We start from the raw sequence: 26,320 nt of genomic DNA on the forward strand, positions 1-26,320 counted from the left end.
GTGCCGAGTATTGCTGAGCCTGGGACGCTTTGTGTCTGGCGTGCCCTTGTGCTGTAGCTGCGTGCTGTTCTCAGAAGAGTCAGCAGCTTAACTCTCCCTAAATCCCTCCCTGCCAGGCCATGGCATAAACCCCTAACACTGTTACTACAGAATTCAAACCTAGCCCAGAATGGTTCCGGCAGCTGCCTTCACAGAACGACTGATGCCAGCTCAACCCCAAGCTCAGTCTCAGTATCCCCATCCCAGTTCCACGGTCTTTTCTGCACTGCTTTTCACTCTCACACTCTTGTCTCTGAACCTGGATTTCGGGATGAAGGCCAGCACTAAAACTCTACAAGTGCCTGTAGACAGGCACTGGCAAGGGAACCGTTTGTACTCCTTTGCTTCCTTGACTCTCGGTAGCTGATGTTCTAAGGTGGTCTAGTCTAGACCTTTGATTTAGAGACAGAGTTTTCAAGTTCAAACCAGAGATAATATAGGAATTGAGAAATACTGTCTCAGGAAGAACTGAAGGTTTTACTCTGAAAATATAGATGTAGCATATGGCAAAAACATCCAGGTTGGATGAGGATATTTTTCAGAGATGAGTAATGCCAAAAACGTGTAGAACAAAACCCAGAAACCTCTTAACTTTGTCTTTACTCCTGCAGTATATCTTTTTTTTGGCTATAACCTGCTAATGCACTGGAACTAACATTAATTTTTTCAGCATCTCTTCTCCCCAAGAATGACTATAATGTACTAATTTCAAAGTCGCTCGTTTTTGGCGTCCAGTCACAGACTATTAAAATAAAGTCACACACACTGTGTGCTCTTCCTTAGCTCAGCAGGTGATACTTGCTTTGGCCGTGCCCCAGATCCGCAGAGGGAAGCAGCAGCTACCTTTCGTGCCTCCAGCCATTCTTTATGGGTATTTCAGGTTGCATGCAGGAAATGAAGCACAGTGTCCAACTGAATTTCCGTAGTAGATCTCCATGGCCTCAAGTTGTGCCAGGGAAGGTTTACACTAGATATCAAGAAAACTCTTTTCACGGTTAGGGTTGTCAAGCAGCACACTTAAGTGAGTCACCATCCCTGGACTTGGTTAAAAAATGTGTAAATGTGGTACTCAGGGACATGGTTTAGTGGTGCACATGGCAATACTGGTTAACGGTTGGACTCAAGGGTCTTCTCCAGCCTAAACAATTTTATGATTCTATGTTGACAAGTAAAGCAATGAAGAAAATAAAGCCACATTCTCCCATTATCAGAAGAATTAAGCAGGTTTAGCATTTTATATTTAGGTCAACAATTCTACTTAAACTGTGATCAATTTACAGGGGTAGGAGTTGATTCAGCCAAGGACCTCCTGTGGTAACTAGCTTCTAGATAACAACTTCTCCTGAAAAAACATTGTGAAAGACTATATATTGCCCTAATAGAGGGGAAAAGGTCTGGAAATAATGGCAACCTGCCATTAAAACTGCCCGCAAGAACTGCCAGTTGGCCAATTGCCATGCATTGTACTGAGCAGTCACTCAAAAATAGCTGTTTATTCCATACAAGTAGTTCTCAACTCTGCATGTACCAGAAAGCACGAAACACTGACATTAGCTGGTGCACTTAAAGGAAGGAGTTGATGTGTAAAAAGAGATTCACATTAAAAGGCAATAACAATCAGAGAAGAAAAGCCATTACATTAAAAGCACTCCTTGAGGCAAGCAACTGTTCCCACATCACAGTTTACTGCAGGATCAGCTACCTGAAGGTCCCAGTGGCAACACTAGGAACTTTCAGTGACACACACTGTAAGTAACTTCAGAGACAAATCAACCAAAATATTTGGCAATCCAAGTTAATCCCAGTAAGTTGCACAGAGACAGAACCTTTTCTAAAAATGCCATAAGCTAAGGCAACTCCCAGTCAACTTCAAGCTTAGATCATTGTAACTGAAAGACTAGAGCTCATCTTTAAATAGAATTCAGAAGATTAAATAGGTCTACACATAATCTTAAGTACATAAAAAATTTTAACACAGAAAGAATTGGAAGTCTCCACTTTTGTTTTTTGAATTACTCTGATCATAACAGATGTTGGGACTTGAAGTCCCTAATTTCATGCAGTGGGAGCACCTGAATTCAACTGTAAAATTTTGTAGGTTAAGACACCAAAATACCTTGCTAAATGAGTAGTCTTTTAAATTACATTTTTATTTTGCAAGAAAATAAATTATACAACTTAAAAAATAAAATTCAAAAATTAAGCAGTACATCAAAATAGTTCAGCTGGACTGCCATACAGAAACTACCACCATTCAAAATTGTACAGCATTATTATCTTGGTAGTGGCACACATTCAAAATTGTAAATACCATACGGAGATAGTTATTACAACTCAGGAACTCGAGTTCGCTCAACACTCCAGACTACATATAGTGTATATGATAGGAAAGCTTTCATGTATTGTTTATTTCACAAATATGACCTTAAAGAATTACAAAGATAGCATCCCAGTCATTTAGATGAAAATAGAAAACAGTTTGAGATAGCAAATCTTTCTGTAAAACTATCAAATCTTTTTGCCAATTGTATTTTTAAAATTTGCACTTTACAGGACAATGGCATCCCAATGCAGATAAATGCAAGATGTGAACATTCAGAACATTTATATTAATTTTAAAACGATGAAAATGAGAAAGTCACATTGTCATTTGGAAATATAACTTCATTACAGTCATAACAAATGAAAGATAAATGAGTAAAAGTAGAAGCTAGGGACACCAACTGTGGAAAGAAGAAAATGGAAGACTTCAGAATTGAAACTGAGATTCTCATCAAGTTGTTGGGACAGAGAAAGATTTAACAGTGTTTCTTAATTAAACCCATTAAGAGTGATTTCCCCTGCTCTACACCAGATTTCATTCCTTAGCTATTCACCGTGGCAGTGTGTGTGGCAACATGTTTTTCAGATGCAGCACCTCCTTAAGCTAGGTCTTTGGACATATATATTCGTAGCTAAAAATTGCAGCCTTAAAAGTGCGTTGTTGCCATATTGCAATTGAAGAATAGTTTTCATTTAGATCTGAACTCTACCCTCCCCAAAAGAACAGCTTACCCCAGCTATCTCCCTGTGCCCCAGGTGATACTAGTTTTAAGTGCATATTGGTGAAGTGACCTGATGAAGGATGCTAAACGTGATTCTGCATCTTTAACAAATTTGCTGGTGTCTGTCTCATATTTCATAAAAAACCCAACATCCTTTTCTGGTATATATTTAAAGAAAAAATGACCATGTCATAGGCACATTACTAATTCTATTTCCATCCCAGGTGTTGAAAAATGTATAGGTAACAATTAGGTTGTATTGTATTTATTAGCTGAGGGAACGTATAGCTCCTTAGCTTTTAGCAACCTTTTCCTTTCTGTCTACATTCCAGCTTCCTAAACACTTGTATCTGAGATGCTCTCAAACTTCTCTCTCAAATCTAAACCAATGGCTTCAAAAATAGCATTATCCTCTTGGCAGCTCATGTGGCCATTTCATCTCTGTTCTCTGGTTAAGGGTTGGAATTTTTCATGTTGACGAGTGTGCTCAGACCGTTGTTCTCCCCAGTTATCCCAAGTAAGTATTTATTACTTTTAAGTTACAAAGACTGAAAGTCTTGCAGCACAAAGTTTTTTATTAGAATTTTTTTTTCTATTGTTCAGATAGTTTCACTGTTCGACTAGACAGAGCACCACTTGCTTTTGATTCTGAATTGCAACACCACAGGGCCAACATAAAAGATGCAATATTTTTGAACAGCATCTGCTCTTGAGTATCAATAAAAGCATGTAACACAAGCTGTAGGATTTCAACCAGTTGTAATTGGCAAGGCCTTGGTTGCTTCATCTCTTGGCCATGAAACCCTCACTACCAAAAATTTCTTACTCCAACAGATGTCCAATTACACACTGTTTCAGGCTGTCACACTGGCATTTACATTAGTAACAGAGCACACAGCCTGCTTAAGGGTGCAAACAGCCATTCTTGGAGAGTTTGCTTTTAAACCACTCTTACTGCATACTTTACTGTAACCATGTGAAAGTAAAACTACTCCTCTTACTTACTGGAAGGCTTTCTTTTTTGACTAAAGTTAATTGTGTCCTCTTCCCCTTTTCATCATCAAAGAAGATGAGGCCTTTAGATGTTGTAGTTCAACTGGTTAATTAAAAAATAACTTCACACACTTGTAATTTATAGAAGAAATATTCAAACAGAACTGAATAATGCACAACTTACCTTTGTCCTAAGACAGGCACTCTGCTCCTATGACTCACGGTATCACTCCAGTGCATGCCAGGACATTTCAGAACGGCAGAGAGTAGGGCAGTGCCAAATGACTACTTCAGATGATTGAGAATGGAAGAGGTAACATTAAGAAGTTGAGATTCCTGATGTGTGTTTGGCACTCTCTCTATATACACTGAACAAGGTGTTTTTCCTTAGCGTTTTATCATTTTCATTTGAAGTGTATTTCCTACCCTACCAGTTACAAAATAAAAAGCAGAGGGTTTGTTTTTCATATATAAAGATGTTGACTAGTCCAATTGGATTAACCTTGCATGTATATAAAAATTACCACTGAGGAAATAGTAGAGGGATCTTCAAGATCTTCCCTCTTTCTGTGGGAGTTGTGCATAAATTACTCTTTAATGCATCCTGATATATGTAGTCATACTGAAATATTTGGAGTATAAATATTAAATGTACAAGAAAATACACTTAATATTTCTGTTCCTATAGCAGACCCACCCATGAAAACTGCTTTTAGAGTGAAGTATCATTCAAAAAACTTTTACCTTGTCAAAAATTATTGTAGCAAATCACCCTTCCAAATAAGGTAACAACATATCCACTTGTTTACAGGAAACAATTTTAAAACAATGATCTCTTCCTTAGGGAAAAATATCACCTATGACTCGGAATTACTTTTGTATCACTTAATGTGTCAGTTATTAAAATCCAGTTACTAGATTGAAGCACTGCTCTAGCCAACAGGTTTTAACTGTAACAAATACATATCAGTTGTGATGCATGTGTTTGTGTCTCTCAAATGTTATTACATGAAAAGGATCAGAGATGGACATTACTCTGTTGATCCAAAACACAGAAGTGAAAGTGCTACTTCTAGTCCTAATTGCATTAAAAAAACAAAACAAACCAACCCAAAAACCAAAACCAAACAAAACAAAAAACAAACCCAAAACAAAACTAATAGCAGTTCCTCAGTGCATGAATATTTGAATATTTTTTCCTTGTGCAAGTACTGGTCATCTAAAAACCCAAACCTGTATTCTTCCTGGTGGGTGTAAATCAAATCTACTTTAAAAAGTTCACAATGGGCTCTTCATGAATGCAAGTTTCCCACAAAACAGCATGCTGTTAAAAGTGTGCAACATGAAGGGAATGCCATCATGCTAGCTGAATGAGATTGGCAAAATATAGTCCTCTGTAAGGTAAGGCAGGGATTTTAATATGTAACGAAAGTCAAAACAAGTCCTTCTGCAGCACAAACTGTTGCAGCTGTCTGTCCAAGCACCCTTCCATTTATGTTCTCAGCATCCCGCAAAGTCCTCCAATTATGCCATGTATATAAAGGTGTTGATATCTGACTCATCTCTTCTGATATATTTGTGCTCTATAAGCCATTCGATTTGCTCTTTTATCATTTTCTTTTGTGGCAAGAACATGTTTTTCAATATTTCAACCAGTTCAGTCTGAAGCTGGGCATTAGTAATTTTCTTCCGCATCTTCATTATTTGGATGATAGCCTCCTGGTGGGGCACAAGAAGAAAAGAAAAAACTATTTTTAAATGCCTGGGTGAAGTGACAAAATGAACACAGCATTAACAGGAGGCTCCTGGTACGGCAAGACAGCAAGGAAATTTGTACTTTTCCTCAGAAATCAGAAATACACTGCATTTTTTAGCCTATATAGAACTGCTTTTACAAAGAAGCTGATAAAGGAAAAGAATGAAGTACTGGCAAGATGCAAGAGATACAAGATAATTCCAGACAAAGGAGCAGTTAAATCTTGTATCTAGAGTGTAAATTACTCACTAAAACCAAATGTTCACTCACTCCCTGAGCAGAAGTTGCAGTTTCCTAGGTGACTTGTGATACATTTTGTGAACATCTCACTCATTTTGTAAGTACAACTAGGCATTAATCCTGCTGCTGCCGGAATGGTCACATCATAAATTCATCAGATGGTACAATTCACAATGTGCATGGCCTGCAGTCCAACCTGACTGATAGAACAGGCCTGAAACTTGAAGGTAAAATGGGATTTTTCAGACTCCATTGTAGGTAATGACCCCTGATGCCAGAAAAAATTCATTTTCTAAAATGGCTTTTCTAAAACTGTCAGTTCAAAAGATCTGACATGAGTAGCTGACTGAAAGACTATCAACCACAGTGCAGGAAGCTCCAGTTTGTACAGCTAAGATGCATTTTCAACTTCTCCTATAGGGAGAAGTCATAGGGCTGTTACTACAGCATGATCCCACCTTCAAGATTATTTTCTTCATACAGACCAAAGAGATATTAAGATCAACAGTGCTGTTTATTCATGGTGGTGGCCTGTGCCAGTCAATTTTACCAATCTGCTGCTGTCACCCACCCCACATTGTTATGCCTTCACCACTTGCTTAATGTCTGCTTTGACCTCTTTCAAGATGATGACCTGGTACTTCAGAACAGAAGACTGATAACTCCAAGTGCACAAGCACCCATGCAAAATCAGGTATTCACAAGGATCTAAAGTCATGTAACAGAAGTGACTTCCAATGGGATTCAAAGGCACCCATTTCATACATCAGCATCCAACTGTGGGCAGCATGTAATGATAATGCAACAAATTACAGTAATGATAATGCAACAAAAGAAATAGGGGAATTCTGGCAGGTTACTTGCCTGGGTTCGCAATATTCTTAGCTGGACTATTCCTTCATTCTCCTCTTCCCGCATTCTCTCTGTAGTAAGTTGCAATCGACCAATCAAATTTATCTTGCCCCTTTTCTGAACTTTAGCGTTTTTTCTGGAAAAAGTTGTATTGCATGAAAGTGAGCAAAAAACCAAAAACCAAAACAAAACCCAAACTACTTTCAATTACAAAATTCCTGTTAAACTTAAATTACAGCAGCAAGTAGCATGACAGATATTTAGAGGTTATTAGCATTACTGCAGTGAGAGAGCTGCGTGACAGATCAAAACTCAATGCTGATGTTTTAGCACAATGAAACCTAAATAATGCTAACAACCATTACAAATAAACCTAGCAGCTGAAATAACAGAATTTCAGAAAAAATATATTTCAATTTAATTATAGAAATGTGTATTTCTTTGGAGGAAGTTTTACAACAAAGTTTAGGAAATCTGAGTAGTTAATATTCCATCAAAGAACTGTCTGGGACAAAACCCAGCTATTGCAACAAAGAAAGCTGATGGCACTCTTCGGTGGTCACCCATAAACCTTCTCTACAGCCTGTGTCTTCTTTCATGTCCTCTCATCATTTCCCAAAGCTCAGAATCGTGATGACAGGAATAAGCATTATTGCCCTGGGCAACAAACTAAGCCCCAGGAAAGCAGATTGGTCACTTATCTTTTTCTCCACAGATCCAGATGTCCAAGCTGCTGCTGAGAATGAGGCTCAGAATTTGGGATTCCTAGCAAGGAGCTGGTTCTTATCATAGTCATTGACAGTAGAGGCAGGCAGAAGCAAGTAAACCACACTGAACGTAGTATGTACCACTTAGACATTGTCTCTTTGTATTATCTTGTGCTTGAAGGATTTCAAAGCACCAGTAAAAGAGCACTGCAATTCTCACAGAAATAAAGACACTCCTCTCTGGTGAGAGCCACACCAAAAATCCTGGCTCTTGACAGAACAGCATATTATTAAGCAGTCTCACTGCCTTTTTTTTAACTAATCACTCTGTTTCTGAAAATCTGTGTGTGTGCAGAAATCAATACAATCAGAGCACCAGCCTCTGATTACAGGCTGTCTTCCATGAAATTTTATGGATTTGTTGCTAATTGGAACATAGCAAAGCCTCCAATTTTGCACTTCGTCCCTAAGTGTGTAAGACATTTAATTTCGCAGAAATTAGAATTATAAAAACATTTGTTTGAAGGAGTTGCCGCAGGCCATCTAGTCCAATCACCTACTTGAAGCATGACTTGCCAAAATAAGTGAGGGCAGGACAGCAAAGCATGTGTCTAGGTTAATTTTGAAAACTTTCAAGAACAAAGGTTAAGTTAAAGTGAATTCCTTTAGTTATAAAACAGTGCATTGTTATTTTACTTTTCAAACATCATCTTACATTAAACTGAACTCCTGGTTCACCGAGAAGAGGGTTCCTTCTGTAAAGTCTTTGGGAGAATTGACTTGAGGTTCATATAATAAAACCTGACGTTTCAGCTTTGGAAATGCTACAAGAGACTACAGAGAAAAAAGGAGGGGGAGAAAAAAATGAAAATAAAACACCAGACTTTCTAAATGTAAAATCACTACTTTCTACAACCATAATTCACTGCTATGCTAACTGTAGTGAGGGAACCATATAGCCTTGTTTGGAACTAGTAAAATCAGAGAGGATACAGTTTACCAAATCTCCTTCTGAATCTGAAATGGGTTAGCGTAAACAGAATCATCCAAAGTAGTAAAATACACAAACACACGGCTTACACAAACTCACAAACACCACAGAAGTGGTGTTAAGTCTGACGTGATTTCTCTCTTTATTCATGAGCTAAATAATTAGAAGTCTGCTAAAGCAAACACAAGTTATTTTTAAGCAACATGTACCAGGTGTCACTAATTTCCTAGAATTAGACCAGACCCACTTGACAAAACACAGTCAAATTCTGTGCTTTTTGTATGGTCAAAAAATTGTTGCAGTTTCCAAAAGCTTGTGAAGTAAGACTGGGTAGAGAGAACGTGTTAATGTAAAGGCTGTGTGCGCTCAGCAGCAGTGCAAGAGGCCAGCACTACAACTGATAAATTACCAAGAAAGACGTTCACATTTCAGTTTCAAACTTATCAGAGAGTGCTTTAAAAATATTATTCCGGTATTTCCGAGTACAAAAACCAAGAAACAATCTGTTTCAAGAGAAAGGGATATACCCATAAAGTCCTCCTAAGTTCTGCATCAGGGAGTTCAGTTGCCAGTTTAAGATTTTCAAAGCTGATTTTCTCTCTGGGTCTTTGGTTCCATGCAAACAGCACAGCCAGCTGAAATGTTGTTACCTCCAAGTCATACTGGCCAACCTCATTCTTAAATGTTATCTGTGAAGAGAATGAAAATTTTACTTGTAAGCCTGTCTGGATCACAAGCTTTCTTACTGTTATAAATACACAGAGAGTGCAGTCATTAAGACTGATATAATGAAAACTACACACTTACAATTCCATTGGACATGAGGTGGTGCCAGTGGAGTTTTCTACCACTGTGATTCTTTTTATAAAATTCTTCGACCTCTGGGATGAGATCTTCTAATTCCGTGGGCAGCGAGACAAACACTTTTTCAGAACTTCGGGACCAGGCACCAGCATTTAAAATTTTAATATTCACAGAGTCAGCTGTAAGATGATATTGGATTATATGAATCTCCAGGTATAACAGAGAGACAAACCAGAATGGCTTGGGATTTTTCCCTACTCTTAACACAGTTATGAAGGACTGAATTTTCAGAAAGTTGCAGGGTCTCTACCTACTTAAACATTAATGCACTCTATGCAGCACTGGCTTTATGCCAGCAGCACTGACTGAAACCCATTTTTTTGGCTTGCTGCTGCAGAGCTCCTTGAACTCCAGTGCAGCTTTACAGCTGATGCTTATAAGCACTACTCAAGGGTTTTCAGCATGGCAGGTCCAATACTTGATGTTCATCAGCATCTCTCATCAGTGAAACAATCTCAGAATGTGACTGAAGCTCTTCACAGCATGCACCCAGCACTCCTGCTGGCAGATAAAGGAGGAGCACAGCATGGAGCACTTGAAGAATGATGAGGGCATAAAACGAGGTAGTTCAGGCATTCACCTGGCTGATACCAATTCAAGCCCCTGCTTGCAATTTGTCTACAAAGGAAGGGAATCTGCATCTACAAGACTGCTCACAATCAAAACCCAAAACAACTTACAGAGTGATACAGCTCTAATATCAACTACAGGAGAAAGCAGAGTCTACAGACACTTCCAATCTAGGGCCAACAATGCTATGGAGATTGTGTTCAACCTGCAGTTGACGTAATTTTTAACCTAAGATTTAACAGAGCTATTTTTCACTATGAGGAATAAAAAGTAGCTAATAATTTGAAAACAATACCTGGTAAAGCAAGTTTATTATTTTTGTGCATTTCTTTGAAGGCCTGGTTCAAGTCTTCAGAGACTTTGATATCCTGGAACATTCTAGCCAGCTTGTTTACATAGTCTGCTGGCATTCCCACTTCCTAAACAAACAAACAGAACATTAAAAATTATATAGAAAACTATGAACAAAAAGCTTCATTTTTAAAATAATAAGGTTGAATAAATTAAGAGCACAAAGAAGTACACTGGTATCATCACTTTACAGTCATAATGAATCTGCAATGCAATATGAAGGGTTTTCTGCATGGATCATAAGTAGTTGTCCCTTAAGGACATATGATGATTCTTTTTAAGAAATGCAAGTGTTGAAGAACATATGCATGCATTAAGGAATCCATGAGTTCTCAGATTTGAAGGAATGTTTAAGGCATGCAAATAATATTCTAAACTACATGAAAAATCAAAATTAGAATGGATCTCAAATTATTTATGTAATTAAACAAGTACACTGAATTTTGCTTATGTGCATATAAAAATACGTTTTACTTTCACAAAGTACCGTGATAAAAGGGAAGTATAAGATGCCCTGAGTGGCCTGATATTAAAGATAAAACTCACCTAAGCAAGAAAGATATTTAAGTTCAAAAGTAAAAAATTAATCACAAGTATGAGGCACAACCAAAGAAAGACATGACGCTACTTACTCTGAGCCATTCCACCATATTCTCCTCAATTTCACTATCAGCTGATATATCTAATATCAGACGTCTTGTTAAGTGAGCTTTGTGATATCGCATGAAAACATCTTTATTCTGTACATATTTAAGTACCAAAAGCTGTCAAAAATAGAGTTGAATATATTTATTTGCATTGTCAAGCAGACAAGTCTTTGAATGCTGATCTAATGGCACTGTAGACTATGACTAGGGAAAGGCTACTTGACATTGCCTTAAGAGCCACTGTGCCAATACTATCGTAGGCATCAGCAATGAATGTTTCATAATATCACACCTTCAATTTCTTCATGTCACCCATCAAGAAATTCTCTTAAATCAAAAAAGACATTGATACTATTTATGTTAAAATCTCCTGTATTATTTTCTAGACGAACATTAGTTATTGTAATAAATTACAGTCTCATATAGGCATTAATTTAGTATACCAGTCTTGTGGACTGACACAGGAGACATGAAACACTGAATGATTTAAACACACACAATAACATAATAAACTCTTTTCTCTACTATTACACCTTGCATAACTGATTTTGAAGATCAAGGCCTCAACCCACATAAGGACATAAAACAAACAAATTCATTCTTCAGAATAACTAAAATAGAAAGCAGAAACATACCACTTCTTTAAGCTTTGCTTCAATTTCTTCAGAGGTTAGTTTTTTGCTTAGTGGTGTTTTTCTTAGCAACATGTCACAGTAATTAGCAAGAAGCTCCGGGCATTTGGATTCAGGCTGTGTTTTCAATCCAACACTAGATAAAAGAAGAACAGTATTTCTTCAAACCATACAGAATCCTGCGATTCTGGAGTAGTCACATTGTTAACAAAACAAACCACTCTCTCCTGATCCCCTTGGCAAGGATCCTGGTGTTGAATTTAGATTCTCATTAAACTAATGAAAAGTTAGGGATAACACCCTTTCTTCTTGAAAGAATAAATACTGCCAACACTTTCAGACAGCTTCTACAGCTTATTTTAACTAATTACAATTTTAGAACTGTAACAATGAAGTATACAGGTAAAACTACAGTTTGAAACAACAAAATATTGCATGGAAAGAAGTATTCCAGTAAAGAATTAACAAATGCTACAGTGAAATATTCCACTCATCTTGTCAGTATGTTGTAACGAGGTCTCAAAAACAGCCCCCTGCACCACACTTCACAGACTGCAAAACTCAACACATTTAACACATAGTAACAGGATAAAATTATTTCATCACAGCTATGAAGGATGGACTAACAGCTAAATTAAATGCAGACTGAAGCTGAACAAGATGCTACAGTAGACAGACTGTTGGTTCTTCAAAATTCATCAAGCAGAGGTCATGTTCCACCTGTGTCTAGACTGGTGAATAAAACCGAAAGGTAAGGACCAATCCCTATTCCTAGAGTCAGATGGCACCAATTTGACAGCTACTCAAGGGCCCACAGCAAGCTCAGGAATCCATTTTTCTTGCTCATTTTTTCACTCCCTCATTGATTAGTATAGATAGTTCATGAAGCAGCTTGCAGGCTAATGTCTTCTGCCCTCCTAAAGACCATTTAAAGTACAAGCAGATCACAAGTCTTTTGGCTATTGAAGGAGACTAAGCAAGAAAGTTTCATTTTGTTCAAACCAGGGTGTGTATCTAGAGAACTTCAAAGTGCTTGGGAAGAAGAATGCTGAACAGAAGACCATCACAATCACAGTGGTTTCTAAGAAACCACTAGGCCAGGTTCACTTTAGGAGTGAAACAATTTGAATGAGGTATCAACTGGGACAGCCCCACAGAAAAGGAAACTGTTAGAAGATACCTAAGAAACTCCTCTACCGTACCTACATCTATGCAAAGTATGGAAAGCAGGGATCCAGTCTTTTGGGACAGCATTCCTCCAATAAATACATGAAGAAAGACTAATCCCTATTCAGGCTTGCCATTATCTGAAACCAAACCCAGAATACAAACCAAGATGCTGGACAGGTATTTATAACCATCCACCCCTACCTAGAAGCAATTGGAAAGGAAAGCTGGCAGCCCAGCTACAAAAGCTTTGTTTCCATAGTAAATCAGACAACAAACTATATATAAGCAATCCCAAGCACCTAAATATATACAAATTCCTACTCAAGTGGCACATCACACAGTAAATGTTAATTATCAATCAATTAACTGACTGCTACCTTCTCTTGGCTGAGTTAGCAGAGCGGGCACTGTAAGCATGGTCCTTCTTCTTGACTCACGCAGGTCTGCCTAATCTACTGGAAGTTGTTTAAACTAACCTGGTTAATCCTGCACTGAAACAAAAATGCAACAGCTGGACAGGTCACACTCACAACTGGCACAAGAGGAAGTGGAAAACAGCTTGTGGATGGTTACACCTTAATCAGCCACAGTTATTCCCATGAAGATTACTGCCTCATTTTTCCCCAGGACCTTTGCTGAAGTTGCAACAGAGTTATACAGCTGAGGTTTTTGAAATTAATAATCCAGGAAGCCATTACGAACTTCAACTAACAAACTGACCCATAGTATAAAAGAACAGATCCCCAAATACTACACATAAATTCAAGCTGAACCAGGCTGCTATTCACTGATCCGCTTCCACATGAAGAGAGTCTAATCAGAGATCAATAAGCAATCTGAAATTCCATAATGCAAAAAAATCAAAGCCCTTTTAAAGACAGCATTACTTTTTCAAGAGACACTTTAAAAACCATGATTCACATAAAGTTTAAATGGCTTACCCCTTTTGCTTCAATGGCAATTCAAGTTTAAATATTGTAGCATCATTCACGACTGCTTTGTATGCCTGAAAAATAATTAGATTATTGGTGCTTCACTCCGTTTCTGTCTGATATGAATTGCAAAGATTTTATCTATTTTTACACTACTGTAACATGGAATTAATCCAAATTTTTTTTTATTAGCCCAAAGCTTGCAGATTTTACTTTCAATTTGCGAGTTCAGATTCTATGACTCAATTCCCCAATAAACTGTTGTCTTCCTCTTTTCCACTACCACAGTAGTTTCCTTTAAACAACAATTTAGGAAGGGATTACATGGACCAGGTTACATATCTGAAGTCATGAGACAAAGTAAATTCCAAACACAAGTTATTGCTGAATAGGACATTACTCTTCTCAATACAAAGGTCATCTTCTAATGCGCTCTACAACATTACAGAGCTGGATACATGCAACTTCATGCAGCACTACAACAAAAATTAAAAGCTCCTCAGTTGGTATTAATGTTTCATCAATATTTTAGTCTGCATATTTAATAGAGGAATAGCACCTTCTAAATTTAACAGTGAATGGGCACAAGGGTTTTGGAGACATCATAATATAAATTGCAACAATTCTTATAGTGAACAAAAGACCAGCAGAAACACATACCTTATCTCTGGCAGTAAGAAATCTTGGATCATCCTGAAAAGCTTCTTTAACCAACTTGCTAAACCGATTAAATAGCGTGAGCAATTGCTCTACATACTTCTCAGAATCCTAAAGAGGCAAAAATCAAATAAAAAACCAATGCTCAACAGAATTCAGTGTGAGCATACACATAATTCCCTAATGTGTAAAAATCCTGTACCCTAAAATGCCTGCATACTGTGAATTTACATTTTACCTTTAGTCTCTGGATTGAAGAGCTCTACAGCAATTACACCTAAACACACTTTCAGGATAATATTTCCAATATACAACAACAAAAAAATAAAAAATCTGTAACTTTCAAATACTATACAGTAATGTTTTATTTTAAAGGATGTTTTCAAGGATGAATAAAAGATGACACATGCCACATCCTAACTGCTGCAGACACCTAGGCCTCCTAGACCCAGAAGAAAAAAAGTGATAAAAAGCTGAAAAAATACAGTGGGGAAAAACCCCTTATAATTTCTACACTGAACAACCACTTCTAGATGGAAAGCAAATTTCAAATTTCAACAGTAAGTTATAATTCTGGAAAAACTGATTACACTTTTTAAATTAAGATTCTAGCATAACTGTATTGTATAAGAATCCCATGCACCTAATGTATAACTTTTACCACAAATTAGATTAACTTTTTAAAGGCACAACTGAAAACATAATAAAAAGTTATCCTAAAGGCATTTAAAACTTCCAGTTGATCAAAATTTAAACACAAAATCTTAAAAATTATTTCCATTCCTGCATTTGTCCCACAAATAGAGAATATTTCACTTCTGCAAAGTTGTTTTCCTGTTGTTATTTTACTAAAACCCAATACACTTACAGTAGTAATAGTTTCAGCAGCTGCTACCATATCTGCAAGTCCAGCACTAACAATATGTTCTTCCAAATCCTTTAGCATAGGCTCTATGCCATTTGGAACTTTATCCATCAGTGAAAACATTAAATGCAACTCTGAAAGATAGAAATACTGATGAAGCCACCAGTCAAAGACCTGTATAAAACCCAAATATACTGCATTTCTCCAAGGCATGTCTAAAGTGGAACATTAAATATGTGGAGAACAGATAATCCAATAATCTCTACAAAGAAAGATGTCTTGAGAACTGTTCTAATTTTGGTCCCACAAGAAGATTCTTTTGAAGGCAAAAAAAGGTATTTATTGCAATGTAATACTTGCTTATGCACACAGTATCTTATATGGTATGCTAATGTATATGTATCACAAGCTTGAACAAGACCCCCCTAAAACCAATGCCTATTTGGATTAAGTCCAGGTTCTGCCTTCAAATCCCTAGCAAGAATGTCTCTCAGTTGGAAGACTACAGGAGTTTATGCAGGAAACTGTATGGACTCAAGATCTTTTTAAATTTTAAATTAAAGCCAAAGACACCTTTCTTTGTGTATGTTTCAATGTCACTTAAAATACCTTGTTTTATAAAAGCTTGCAAAGTTCTGAAGTAACCAAAACTGACTAATGCAAACAGTGAACTCCTCTTCCCAAAGAGGTTATTTAGTTTTAGAAAGTTACCAGAACAAAAACTTCAAAAAGTGATGTGCTTGATTTGTCTACTTTTTGTGAAGATATTTTAATACTGCTTCAAAAAAAAAAAAAAAAGAAAAAAGAAAAAAGAAAAGAAAAGATACTGAAACATCAATAATCATCTTGACAAAGCTGTCCACAAAGAACACTGGGATTAAGGTCACTGGATTGTTGTAAAGAGACCACAGAGATTTGAATTCAGCTTGGCAAAGGACTTCGCTTCATGAAGTAGAACAAATGGTCTCTCATTTTTTTTTAATAGAAAAAAAAAGTATAGATCCACTTAGTTCCTCAATGTTATGTCTACTGTGAAAGAGGAAAAGTCAGAGGCCCTGCCTTTGCTTTCTCCTCTGCATTACTTTTGTCAGCAACAAACATCAAGATCCCATCACCATTGAGGATGAAATATGCTACCATCATCTGTACCGCAACAGCTGCTGCAGAAGCAAAGAGAAAAGCACAGAGAAGAAAAGAAAAATCCTTTTAGAACATAACAATGCAAATTAGAGAATGGAAACTACAGACAATATTGAATAAGAACCTGCAATGGTACTACAGAGAACTCAGGCTGAATGGCAACATTTCAGAAACCAGAAAAAGAAAATATAGTTGGAGGCATTCTCAGTGCAACTCAGATCTGCTGTAACAAACAGCAGCACTGTTTTACATACAAAAAGTCAAAAAACTCAACTTTTACTGGATCTTTTAATCTAGGCTTTTAAAAAGAGTAAGAGGGAGGAAATGAGGGCAGAAAAAGAGAAGGAAAAAGATATGTTAAAGGGCTCTACATCTGTTTCTGTACAGTAGTGATGCCATAAATACTTTAAAAAAGAAATAAATCAGTGGTTTCTCTTAATGATCAGTAGCTAAGGAAGACTCCAAGTACATTCCTAAGACCAAAGGATCCAAAAAGTCATAAATTCCTCAAAGACAGATTTCAAAGTAACAAAACTAAAATAAGTATTTTACTGGAATTTCTCTCAGAATACATTATGACACTGAAGAGTAAATAAATCCATGGTGTAGTTGTTGGGACACCTAAAGTCTGCTTTCATTCTGTATTCATGAAAGTTAAGCATACTTTTTATTTTTGTTGCACTTCAAGAATAAACTTAGTTGTCCTTTCCCCAATATAATAAGCAAACAAAAACACAGAAAAGTCAATTCTGAAGTGTTTGCAAGCTATTTTTTGATAGAATTTAGCTGGTAAACATTACCCCTTTCTGTCTTTGCACAGCATGTAAATATTACTTAATGTAACAAGAGTATATGTCCAGCTCATACCCAAAAATACCTACCAAAACAGCCCTTTTTTGTCAGTGCAGATAATATCAAGAAGTCAGATGCATAAGCAAAGCACAGCAGAGGAAACTATCAGATGTATACATTACTATGTAGAACTCCAGTCTTTAATTACATTTCAGTCACCTACACCTGCATTCTTCATTGAAACATTTGAAACAGTTCTTACAGACTAAACAGAAATGCTCTGCAACCAAGCACTACCACAGGACAGACACAGCCACAAGAGAGGGCTGTCTGAATATTTCAACAGGTTTCTAAAGAAAGGTCCTTTGGCAAATGAACCCTTCTGAAGCTCTGCATTTACATAAGCCTCCTGCATTCTCCCAAAGACTGTAATATATACTTGTAAGAAGTTTCACTGCTTTCTACATTTAGCTCTGGACTATTGCCAGAAATCATGCTGCTAGATAAACAGATCAGTATGACATAGTTTTGAGGTCAAATATTTTCTTAAATGATGGCTTCAGAAGTGACTATTTTCTATAATATTCTAATATTATAAGTCATAAAACAGTTTTCTCATTTCCATAGAAATTAAAACCTCCAAAGACATTAGTAAATATTCCCTGGCTGCAGGATACCAAGACTTCAAAGAAAAATTAACCTGTGATTTTGGTTTCTCTTTTTCATTTTTCCTACTGGAATTATAATATTTTAATGACATATTTAGTTTGTTTTGTTATACAGGACCAGCAGAAGCCTTTTGAATCACACTAATTTCTCAACTTCTGGCAGCAGAGTTAAAAAAAACATCTAAAACTTTCCAAAGTTTTGTATGCAGAGCTAACTTTCAATACTCACACTGATATACTGGCTATAAAACCCCACAAACAGCTTTGCAGAGGTTTTGTTCATTTGACCTACAGGTCCTGCATCAATAACCAGAGTAAGAAAAAATTTTCCCTGCCTTTCAGAAAAAAAGTCTTTTATAAAGAGATGTTTCACTTTTTTTGCAGGTGTAAAGAGGTACTGGGGTGAAACGAAGAGGGAATGTTTGTATCTGGAGTACTCAAAGAGAAAGTAAAGACATATGGAACATTTACCAGAGTTGGTCAATATGATGCAAGTAAATGTAGGAAAAAATAAAGAAAACAGAGCACAAAATATTTTCTTTCAAGCAAGATTAGAGCTATCCGCTCATTCAAATTAGAGTATTATGTATATTGATTTCAAAAGTGATAGAAAATAATATGAATCAATGATGGTAATTTTTTGTGGGATTGTTCATGTGCAATAATATTTTTGTATTAAACACAACTGCCATCTATTAAAAACAGTAATTTGATATATCTACACACAAATCTATTTTTATGCAGTTCATGCAGGGTTCACCCTGCACTGCTCTTGAAGCTCCACTTACTTTCTGTTTCATTTCGTTTGATCATGCCTTGGCACTCAGCTAAAATAGTCTCTTTAAAAGATGTCACCAGGGCATTGACGCAGCACTCCATGAGCTGAAATATATTAAACACAGGATTAGCTCAAGCAGACATCTGAACACTGAAGTCTTACGTATCTGAAGTTAGCCATGACACAAAATCTAACCTGTTCTCAACAATTAGCTCTATAAAATAATTAACTCATTCACTGATTCATAAAAGCATGTGCAGTTTGAATAGCATCTATGCAGGAACCATATTTCTTCAAAATGTTTAGATTAGTAAATGTGGCAAACTCTCCTCCAAACCATTAATGAGCTTAGTATTTCTGTCGACTCTTTTCTCTCAAGGGAGCCATGACCACTTTTGGAACAGTAACTATCCTACTTCATTTCCAAGTATACATCCAAGAGCTAAGAATAGTTCTCATTCCATCACACCCTATTTGGACCAGGCTGGATGGCTTAGACAAGGCATTAGATCTAGAACAGAAACTGCCTGCACATGTCAGGACCATCTCTCCTTTGTCAGCCTCTTTATATGGGCTACAATTTATACCTGTGCAAAACGAATGACTCACAGCTTAACAAAAGGTGTAAAGCATACTTTGATCCACTTCAAAAAAATGATCAGATTTAAAAGGTATTTATTTAAAATAACCTGTTTCCTGAACTAATTTCAACACAGACAATTATGACATATTCTTTGCACTTAAATCTTACTCTAGAATCTGAACTGTGTGAAAAATTGCTGAAGAGGGAAGAAAGGAAAGGAAAAAAAAATCTTTTATATTAAATGGCCATATTTCAGACTAAGAGGAAATATATTAGAGCTTTAATGAAATTTCTATGTCTCCTTTTAATTGCAATGTACAGTAACTTTTTCAGGTGTTTTAAATGAGCACTGAGATATCCTCTGCCAAACAGATTTGACAGTTTATTTTCAAACATGATTCTCATCCACTGTTAATGACAGGAAAAAAATCCACCATACCTAACTCAGAATGAAAGAAGAAAAAACAATCTGAATAAAAACCTGCCCTTCAGTTTTAACTTTTGATTTACACATACTATTAAAACACTAGCAGAAATTGTAGATTACCAGATTGGAAAGTAATACATGTTTTTGCAACAAATAATTTATGACTAAAAACCATAAAATAGAGAGTTTCAATTTGCTGCTATCAATTAATACTGTAACACAAAACTAAAAACAGCAATATAAAAACACTGTGTAACTATGAATTACATAGTTTTTATACACATTATACTCACTGCTTCTACAGAGTTACATTCACGTCTTGTTTCTAAATATCGAAGTGCTCTTTTCTCTTCTTCTTTTAGTTTAGCATCTGCCTGTGCAAAAGTAGAACAGCAATCATTTTAAGTACTAACATGTTCAGTACAAAGTTACAACAGAATTTTTACTTACATATTTCATATAATTCTGTACACCGTTTTGTTGTAAATAAGAAGGAGCCTGTGTTCTATAAAATCTCTCTGTTGAATCCAAATATGCCTTTTCGAAGTTATCCCGATATATCTGAAGTTTATCTTCAGGATTAGAACAAAGGTTAACTGCAAAGAGAAAGTCCAAACTTACTCTCAAGTCATGAAAATTTATGTGGCTAATAATAAACAAATTTCAATGAGAGAGTGAGGCTTGTACTAATAGGTTGCATTGAACAATTTGAAATATCTGATTACAGGACTCTGATCACAAAGGTAACCAAATTTGGCCTATCTTTGCTCCCAGAAACATTCAGATCAACTATGGCAAACTGGGGAAAAAAAAAAAAATCATACTTAGGTCCAGTACTTCAGACATCCAGATTTGGTAACCATAAACACACATACAACTGCAAAATTGTAAGGAAGAAATAAAAAAGCTCAGAATAGTGCCTAATAAAGTGAAAAATTCTCCACCTGACTGAGCAAAAAGCTTCTTTTAGACACTGTTCCTGGAATCACAATGTCTCTATTTCAGACTTTTTTCCCTGTTTTACAAGAATGGAGACAGTAAGCTTATTGCAGTGCTTTGCACTATTTGGAAAAATTTCCGCTTTCCTCTCAACTTACAGAGAAATAAATTTCATTAAATGGAATATGCTTTAAAAAAAGTTAGAACTTGACTTCTATAAGAAGCTGTCTTAGAGAGTATTAGCCACAAGTTTAGTTCAACAGGCTGGAAAGCTTTCAAAAGTAGCAGGCAATGGTGAAATACCTCAGAAGTTTCAGATACACAGATCTGTTCTGCAACAAAGAAAAAGACTGAAAGTCTTAAATGCAGCCTGTTTAACATTTCTTCTTCAAACTGTCTAAAGAATCAGAAACAGTATGTAAAGGAGTACATACTAAGTTATATGTAAAACCCCAAAAGGTCAGAAAGTAGTCTTCTCTTTGAAAACACTGATTTTGCAGTAACTGATTCACAGGTAAATCACTTAGAAGCTAAAGATTATAAACAAAATTTAATTAGTATCATGTATCAACAAGCACAAAAAAAAAATCAATACAAAATGCTGAGATAATTCCAACCCTACCATCACAACTACCAACTGTGTGAAGAAAATTCATTTACTGAAGTGAGGAGGCAACACATCAGTGTGTGCAAGACGTACCATATGATTCTCGAACTCCAATAACGAGCTGGGAATCGAAAGCTTCTCCTAGTCTTTCAGCATGAACTAGCTTCATTGCACTGTCCTGAAGTCTATTTTTTATATTTGAAAATATGGATTCATTCCATGTATCTAGCATGAGCTGCATATCAGGAAGAAAAAAAAAATCCTGTCAGAAAGGTACATGCAGACCTAAATTTGTGAAAAAAAAATACAAGGCATCAGAAACAGAAATGGAGCAATTTATAATGTAATTTTCAGGTCGTACACAGCAGTTCAGCTACGTCAGAACCTGATCTTGCTCTGAACTTTTTACAGAAGTCATATTCAGCTCACATTCTAAATTAGCCTAAAGAGCAAAGGGAATCAGTCTTGAATTCATGTATTCATTCCATATTATTTCTACAGTTCTTGATAATCAGTCAAGTAACCTTTCCAGCAATACAATGTGTCAGGAGTTGCAATATCAGTGGGTACTATGGACGCAAACACCCAAATATAATTCATTTGGCAGGCATAGTCTTAGACAAAACTAAAAACTCAACTAAGACCACAGTTATGTAAAGAAAAAGACTGATGGTTTTATACTGCATTTATCCAACAAGAAAGTTCAGTATGCAAGTAATGCATCTGTAGTTTTTAAAAATCTCCACATCTCATCTAAGCACTGCAAAGTTTCAAGATTAGTTATGGAGGCTCTTATCAAAATCCTCATCACTCAATGTGCTCCTTTATACTCCATTTGTGATTTATTATTTTTGGTGATTGCTACTAATGCTGCTGCATCACATTACAGGATTGGTGAATTTCATCTTAAGCTACAGAATGCCCTCAGTGCTGTTACTGAGGCCAGCTGTGCAACAAAGCTCCCTGGCAGTACAGCTCACTCACCTTTCGAACAATGCTGTCTTCTACGTTGGACTTCTTGTTGCTGCCCTGCTTGCCCATCAGAGTGATCTCTAACTGACAGAAGGGCTTGGGTAAAATGTCACACTGGGTGAAGAACTTGCGCCACTCCACGATGTAGGCTTTGAGTAGAGCTGTATCATCCTGGTGACTCAGCACTCTCTGCAGGTGGGGCGAGCACAGGAGGGAACTTAAAAATCAATTTATGTACAAAATATGGGCTTCATTTATGCTGAAAATAATTTCCCATGTAAAACTCAAATATACAGATACATCAGACTAAGAAAGTCTACATATTGAAGTGCCATTTGGTTTCTTGAAGTAGTTATTAACCCGTGTCTCATTTCTAAAGGGCAAAGAAAGACAGAAGCAAAAAAGTACTCAATAAGTTCTAATTCTCTAAATTTCTAGATTTTTTTCCTAAAGTTTCTAAATTTTCTAAATTAACCTTTTTTTTTCTCCTTTTAAGTCATGTGCAAGTTAAAAATTAAAATCTTTGGTCTAAAGGCATGTGCTGGTACAAGCATATAAAAAAAAAATTAAATCAATATAAACCTGTAAGGATGGTGTTACATTCTATACAGTGACAAGTTTTGATTCAATGGCACCCGCTAACATTTCATTAGACTCAGACAGAGAGTTAACATGTATATTTTATTAAAGCCTGAAAACTTAGCTACATTGTACACTGGCTGTCATAATGCCAAAAAACCCTGTCTATCAAATAACAGCCAACACAAGCCACATCAAAAGGCCTCAGCTCAGCATAGCATTTATGCAGGTAAGCAGGTAAGCTGTAGAACTTAAAAACCAACATTTATATGCCTGGTTATACAAAGGCCTCTATAAAAAACTACTTTCCTTGAAGCAAAGCCTTAGTGGTGTAAATCACTTCACTGAAAGGATAAAAGTGTACAGAATCTTTCTAAATCTTCATCATGGGATTAGAATTTTTTTTTTTAATTTCTCAACAACTCCCTCTTTTAAATCCCTCATAGCAAAAGATGTTTCCTGTAGTATGTGTTACAAACAGAAGAACTTCCTTTGAGTCTATTGACAGCATCACTCATCTGGAGGGAAGCCCATAAAACTGGACAACCACTTTGCTGAGTCGATGGCACAGGTATTTGTAGTCAACTGTACATATGGCTTATTTTAAAGCCATCCATGAACATGTCAAAATAGCACTGAAGCTGTATAAACATCTTTTTTTCAGACAGTAATTTCTTAAGGAAAATTCTGCTTTTAGAAGTTTTCAAGTGGAAGAAAATTCCGTAAGTACTGTTAGATAAACAAAAATAATGCTGTGTTTTGTTTTGTTTTTTAATATAACACAAAAATCACTGCCCATCCCAGCTTCAAGCACTGTGAGAAAACAATGAACCAGGCAAATGCTCAAGGCTCTTCTTTTTGTCAGTAGAAGTTTGCAGGGTAATTAGATCTCCAGAACATCACAAAATTCCAAACAAAAAAAGCAATGCATTTAGATCCAACAAATGTCAGAATTATTTAGCTATTTTTCTAACAACATGAATAGAAGTTATGAAACATTAAGAACTTACTGCTTGTGCCTGTTTAATAAAATCAAGGATGTCTTCCTTCAGAGCTTGATGGATTTTTGCTGGACCTTTATCATCCCACAAGCAAACTGCATGTACATCTCTAGAAAACAATTTATCCACTTTTTAGTAACAGCTACTCAAAATTTGATGGTGTAATGTATGAGGCCTTAACAGTCATAATTTCAGCACATCTAAGAAATTAATATACTTTTTATCTGCCACTGTTAAACAACACACAACTAGATCCCAGTGACACATGGGAGAAAGCATGTTTGGGGTAAAGACTGAAGCTTTAACAAAAGTCCTAGAAGCAAGTAACTCTACCTATGTAGGAGAAAGCTGTGGTCAAGAAGATGTGTAAGACAATTCTATTTTCAGTACCTATTCAATAATCCTTATTGAATTAAGGACAATTTTTAAAGCTTTTCTTTGTTACTACTCAGCCCATGCTATTCTAAAACACTATCATTAACATGCAGCCTTCCCTGACAGTTTCACAATCCAAGCACTACAACATCCTACAAAGGCAATAGACCTTCCTCATGAGAAATTTGAACCCTGAGGGATCAGATAATTTAAAAGACAATTTAATTAGTTTAATAAGATCACTTAAACAGTAGTAGCATTTTTGAGTGAAACACTACTGGAGAAAAGTTACTAAACAGCACTGCAAAGCAAAATTCTGAGTTTTAATGAACATTCAAAGGAAATTTTTCCTATTTGACAACCCAGCAAGTGTATCTTAACTCCTGATCTCTCCATACTGAAGACTAAATAAAGCAAGTTACACTCCTAACCATACATCATATACAACATGGCTTAGCAAGCCTTTTTTTGACTCATTACCATCCTCTGGTTCTTCTCCTACCTTTCAGTAACAAGGCCACATCCCTGCAGAAAACCACCCCCATAGTCTAAAGCTATTACTTTGTTCCTATTTAATCAATACACTTATTTCAATACAAAAGCAGCTTTTTTAGTTTCACCAAAAAGACAAGACTGGTAAGTTGCTTTGATACAGATTAAAGGTGCTGGCCCAAGGTTTACAGAGGTCTAATGTAACTGGTGAGCCTTACACAACATTCACAGGCAGAAAAGGTGTTACTGTATTTAGAATGTCATTGTTTCCTGACAGCAGTGAAAAAAAAGCAATACCGGATAATTATACTCAAAGGGCATGTAGAAGACACCTACAGATTTTGCATTTTTATTAAGAACCTTAACAAAGAACACTGTCCAAAAATATAAACCTAGGGAAGTTGGATCCTTTCCCTCAATAGCTTTAATTTAGTCATGAATTTATTTAAGTTCTATTCAGTAACTCATCTACAAGGAAAAACAATATAAAATTTTCAATTCCAATGTAGAATTATTGAACTAGTTATTAAAAATTAAAGCAATGACTCAGAACAGAATTTTTACCTTAACTATACCATGTCTCTGGCAACTACTACAGCAGAGACATTTAAGATATTAAAACCCACCACGTTAGATTACCTTTCCTCTTGGCTGGCAGAAAAGTGCAACAGGTGCATTAAACTGGGTGTAAAAAGAATCACTACATTTTCCACATCAAAAAGAGCAATAAAGACAGAGTGCAACAAGACTGCATTTGGAAAAGAACTACTGTTGTGACAGATTTTAAAAAGCGAAAGAAGAAGCTGCAGATTTAAATTATGACTATATTTCAGGGCAAATAACTCCACCGAGACAAAGATTATTTTAGGTATACTTCTGATGTTTCTTTTGTAACTCACTTCCATATCATGTTTGCAAAAATCACACAATGTGTGGCACAAAAAAATAATCACCCGAACTTCTAGAAAAGCAACTTCTTGCTTTTCGGAAGGAAGAAAATAGCAGGGTTTTTAGAAAGCACATTAATACCAACATTGTCTGAAAACTCATACATTTCATTCTTAGTGTAAAAAAAGTATTCAAATTATACCAGTTAAACTGCACCACCCTGTTACTTGAGTTATTTTAGAAGAAAGCCATTCAAATCAGAATAAGGTAACGTTCAGCAACGGCCTTTAAATGAATTTATGGAGACAGCAGTAAACATTTTCTCTCTAATTCTACGAAAAAGCTTATGGGCAGGGACAAAATTTGTTTATGGTCAGCTGAAATCAAAAGCTTTGCTGCTCTTTCTCCATTCTATTTGCAAAGACCTGAATCTCAGCAAAGTTCTACTTTAGCACACTTGCAGTGATGTTGGCCCACTTATCCCTTAATAAAACTTAAACTAGTATTCTTGTTCCGTGTTTCCGTACAATCCGTGTCACATAACTTCTGTCTGTATCAGAAGTAGTTCAGTAACTGTATTCCCATCATGCAGAAGGATGTAAGATACAAAAAAATTACTTACGAAAACAAATCAAACCATTGTTGTTTTGTGACAGACTCTTGACGAAGAAGTTTCAGAACAATTGGGCGCATGAAATCCCATTTGTCTTCAAACTGAAGTGAACCTTTATTCTAGAAGAAGCAACAAAAAAATATTGTTAATAAACCA

At 36.2% G+C, this 26,320-nt stretch overlaps 1 protein-coding gene across 5 annotated transcripts in view; it reads right to left on the reverse strand.

The window, feature by feature from the left end:
- Nucleotides 1-1,702: 1,702 nt before the first annotated feature.
- The window catches only part of CUL5 (cullin 5), a 32,270-nt gene continuing 7,652 nt past the window's right edge, over nucleotides 1,703-26,320 (reverse strand). For 3 of the 5 annotated variants that reach the window (XM_015621375.3, XM_015621356.3, XM_015621365.3), the window contains exons 2-19: nucleotides 26,174-26,283; nucleotides 23,806-23,905; nucleotides 22,229-22,405; nucleotides 21,338-21,479; nucleotides 20,149-20,294; nucleotides 19,992-20,072; nucleotides 18,699-18,792; nucleotides 15,314-15,444; nucleotides 14,449-14,556; nucleotides 13,798-13,862; nucleotides 11,690-11,822; nucleotides 11,040-11,171; nucleotides 10,352-10,475; nucleotides 9,430-9,605; nucleotides 9,150-9,311; nucleotides 8,347-8,465; nucleotides 6,937-7,060; nucleotides 1,703-5,795 (exon numbers count right to left, since the gene is read on the reverse strand). In XM_015621375.3, the coding sequence (XP_015476861.1) occupies nucleotides 5,601-5,795; nucleotides 6,937-7,060; nucleotides 8,347-8,465; nucleotides 9,150-9,311; nucleotides 9,430-9,605; nucleotides 10,352-10,475; nucleotides 11,040-11,171; nucleotides 11,690-11,822; nucleotides 13,798-13,862; nucleotides 14,449-14,556; nucleotides 15,314-15,444; nucleotides 18,699-18,792; nucleotides 19,992-20,072; nucleotides 20,149-20,294; nucleotides 21,338-21,479; nucleotides 22,229-22,405; nucleotides 23,806-23,905; nucleotides 26,174-26,283 (2,319 nt within the window). In that variant the 3' untranslated portion in view covers nucleotides 1,703-5,600. Of the gene's footprint in view, nucleotides 5,796-6,936; nucleotides 7,061-8,346; nucleotides 8,466-9,149; nucleotides 9,312-9,429; nucleotides 9,606-10,351; nucleotides 10,476-11,039; nucleotides 11,172-11,689; nucleotides 11,823-13,797; nucleotides 13,863-14,448; nucleotides 14,557-15,313; nucleotides 15,445-18,698; nucleotides 18,793-19,991; nucleotides 20,073-20,148; nucleotides 20,295-21,337; nucleotides 21,530-22,228; nucleotides 22,406-23,805; nucleotides 23,906-26,173; nucleotides 26,284-26,320 lie in introns of those variants that run through there. The other 2 variants (XR_004498183.1, XM_033515835.1) reach the window with 2 other exon arrangements.

This window comes from Parus major, chromosome 1 (assembly GCF_001522545.3).
Source record: "Parus major isolate Abel chromosome 1, Parus_major1.1, whole genome shotgun sequence".
In the NCBI taxonomy this organism is placed as follows: domain Eukaryota; kingdom Metazoa; phylum Chordata; class Aves; order Passeriformes; family Paridae; genus Parus; species Parus major.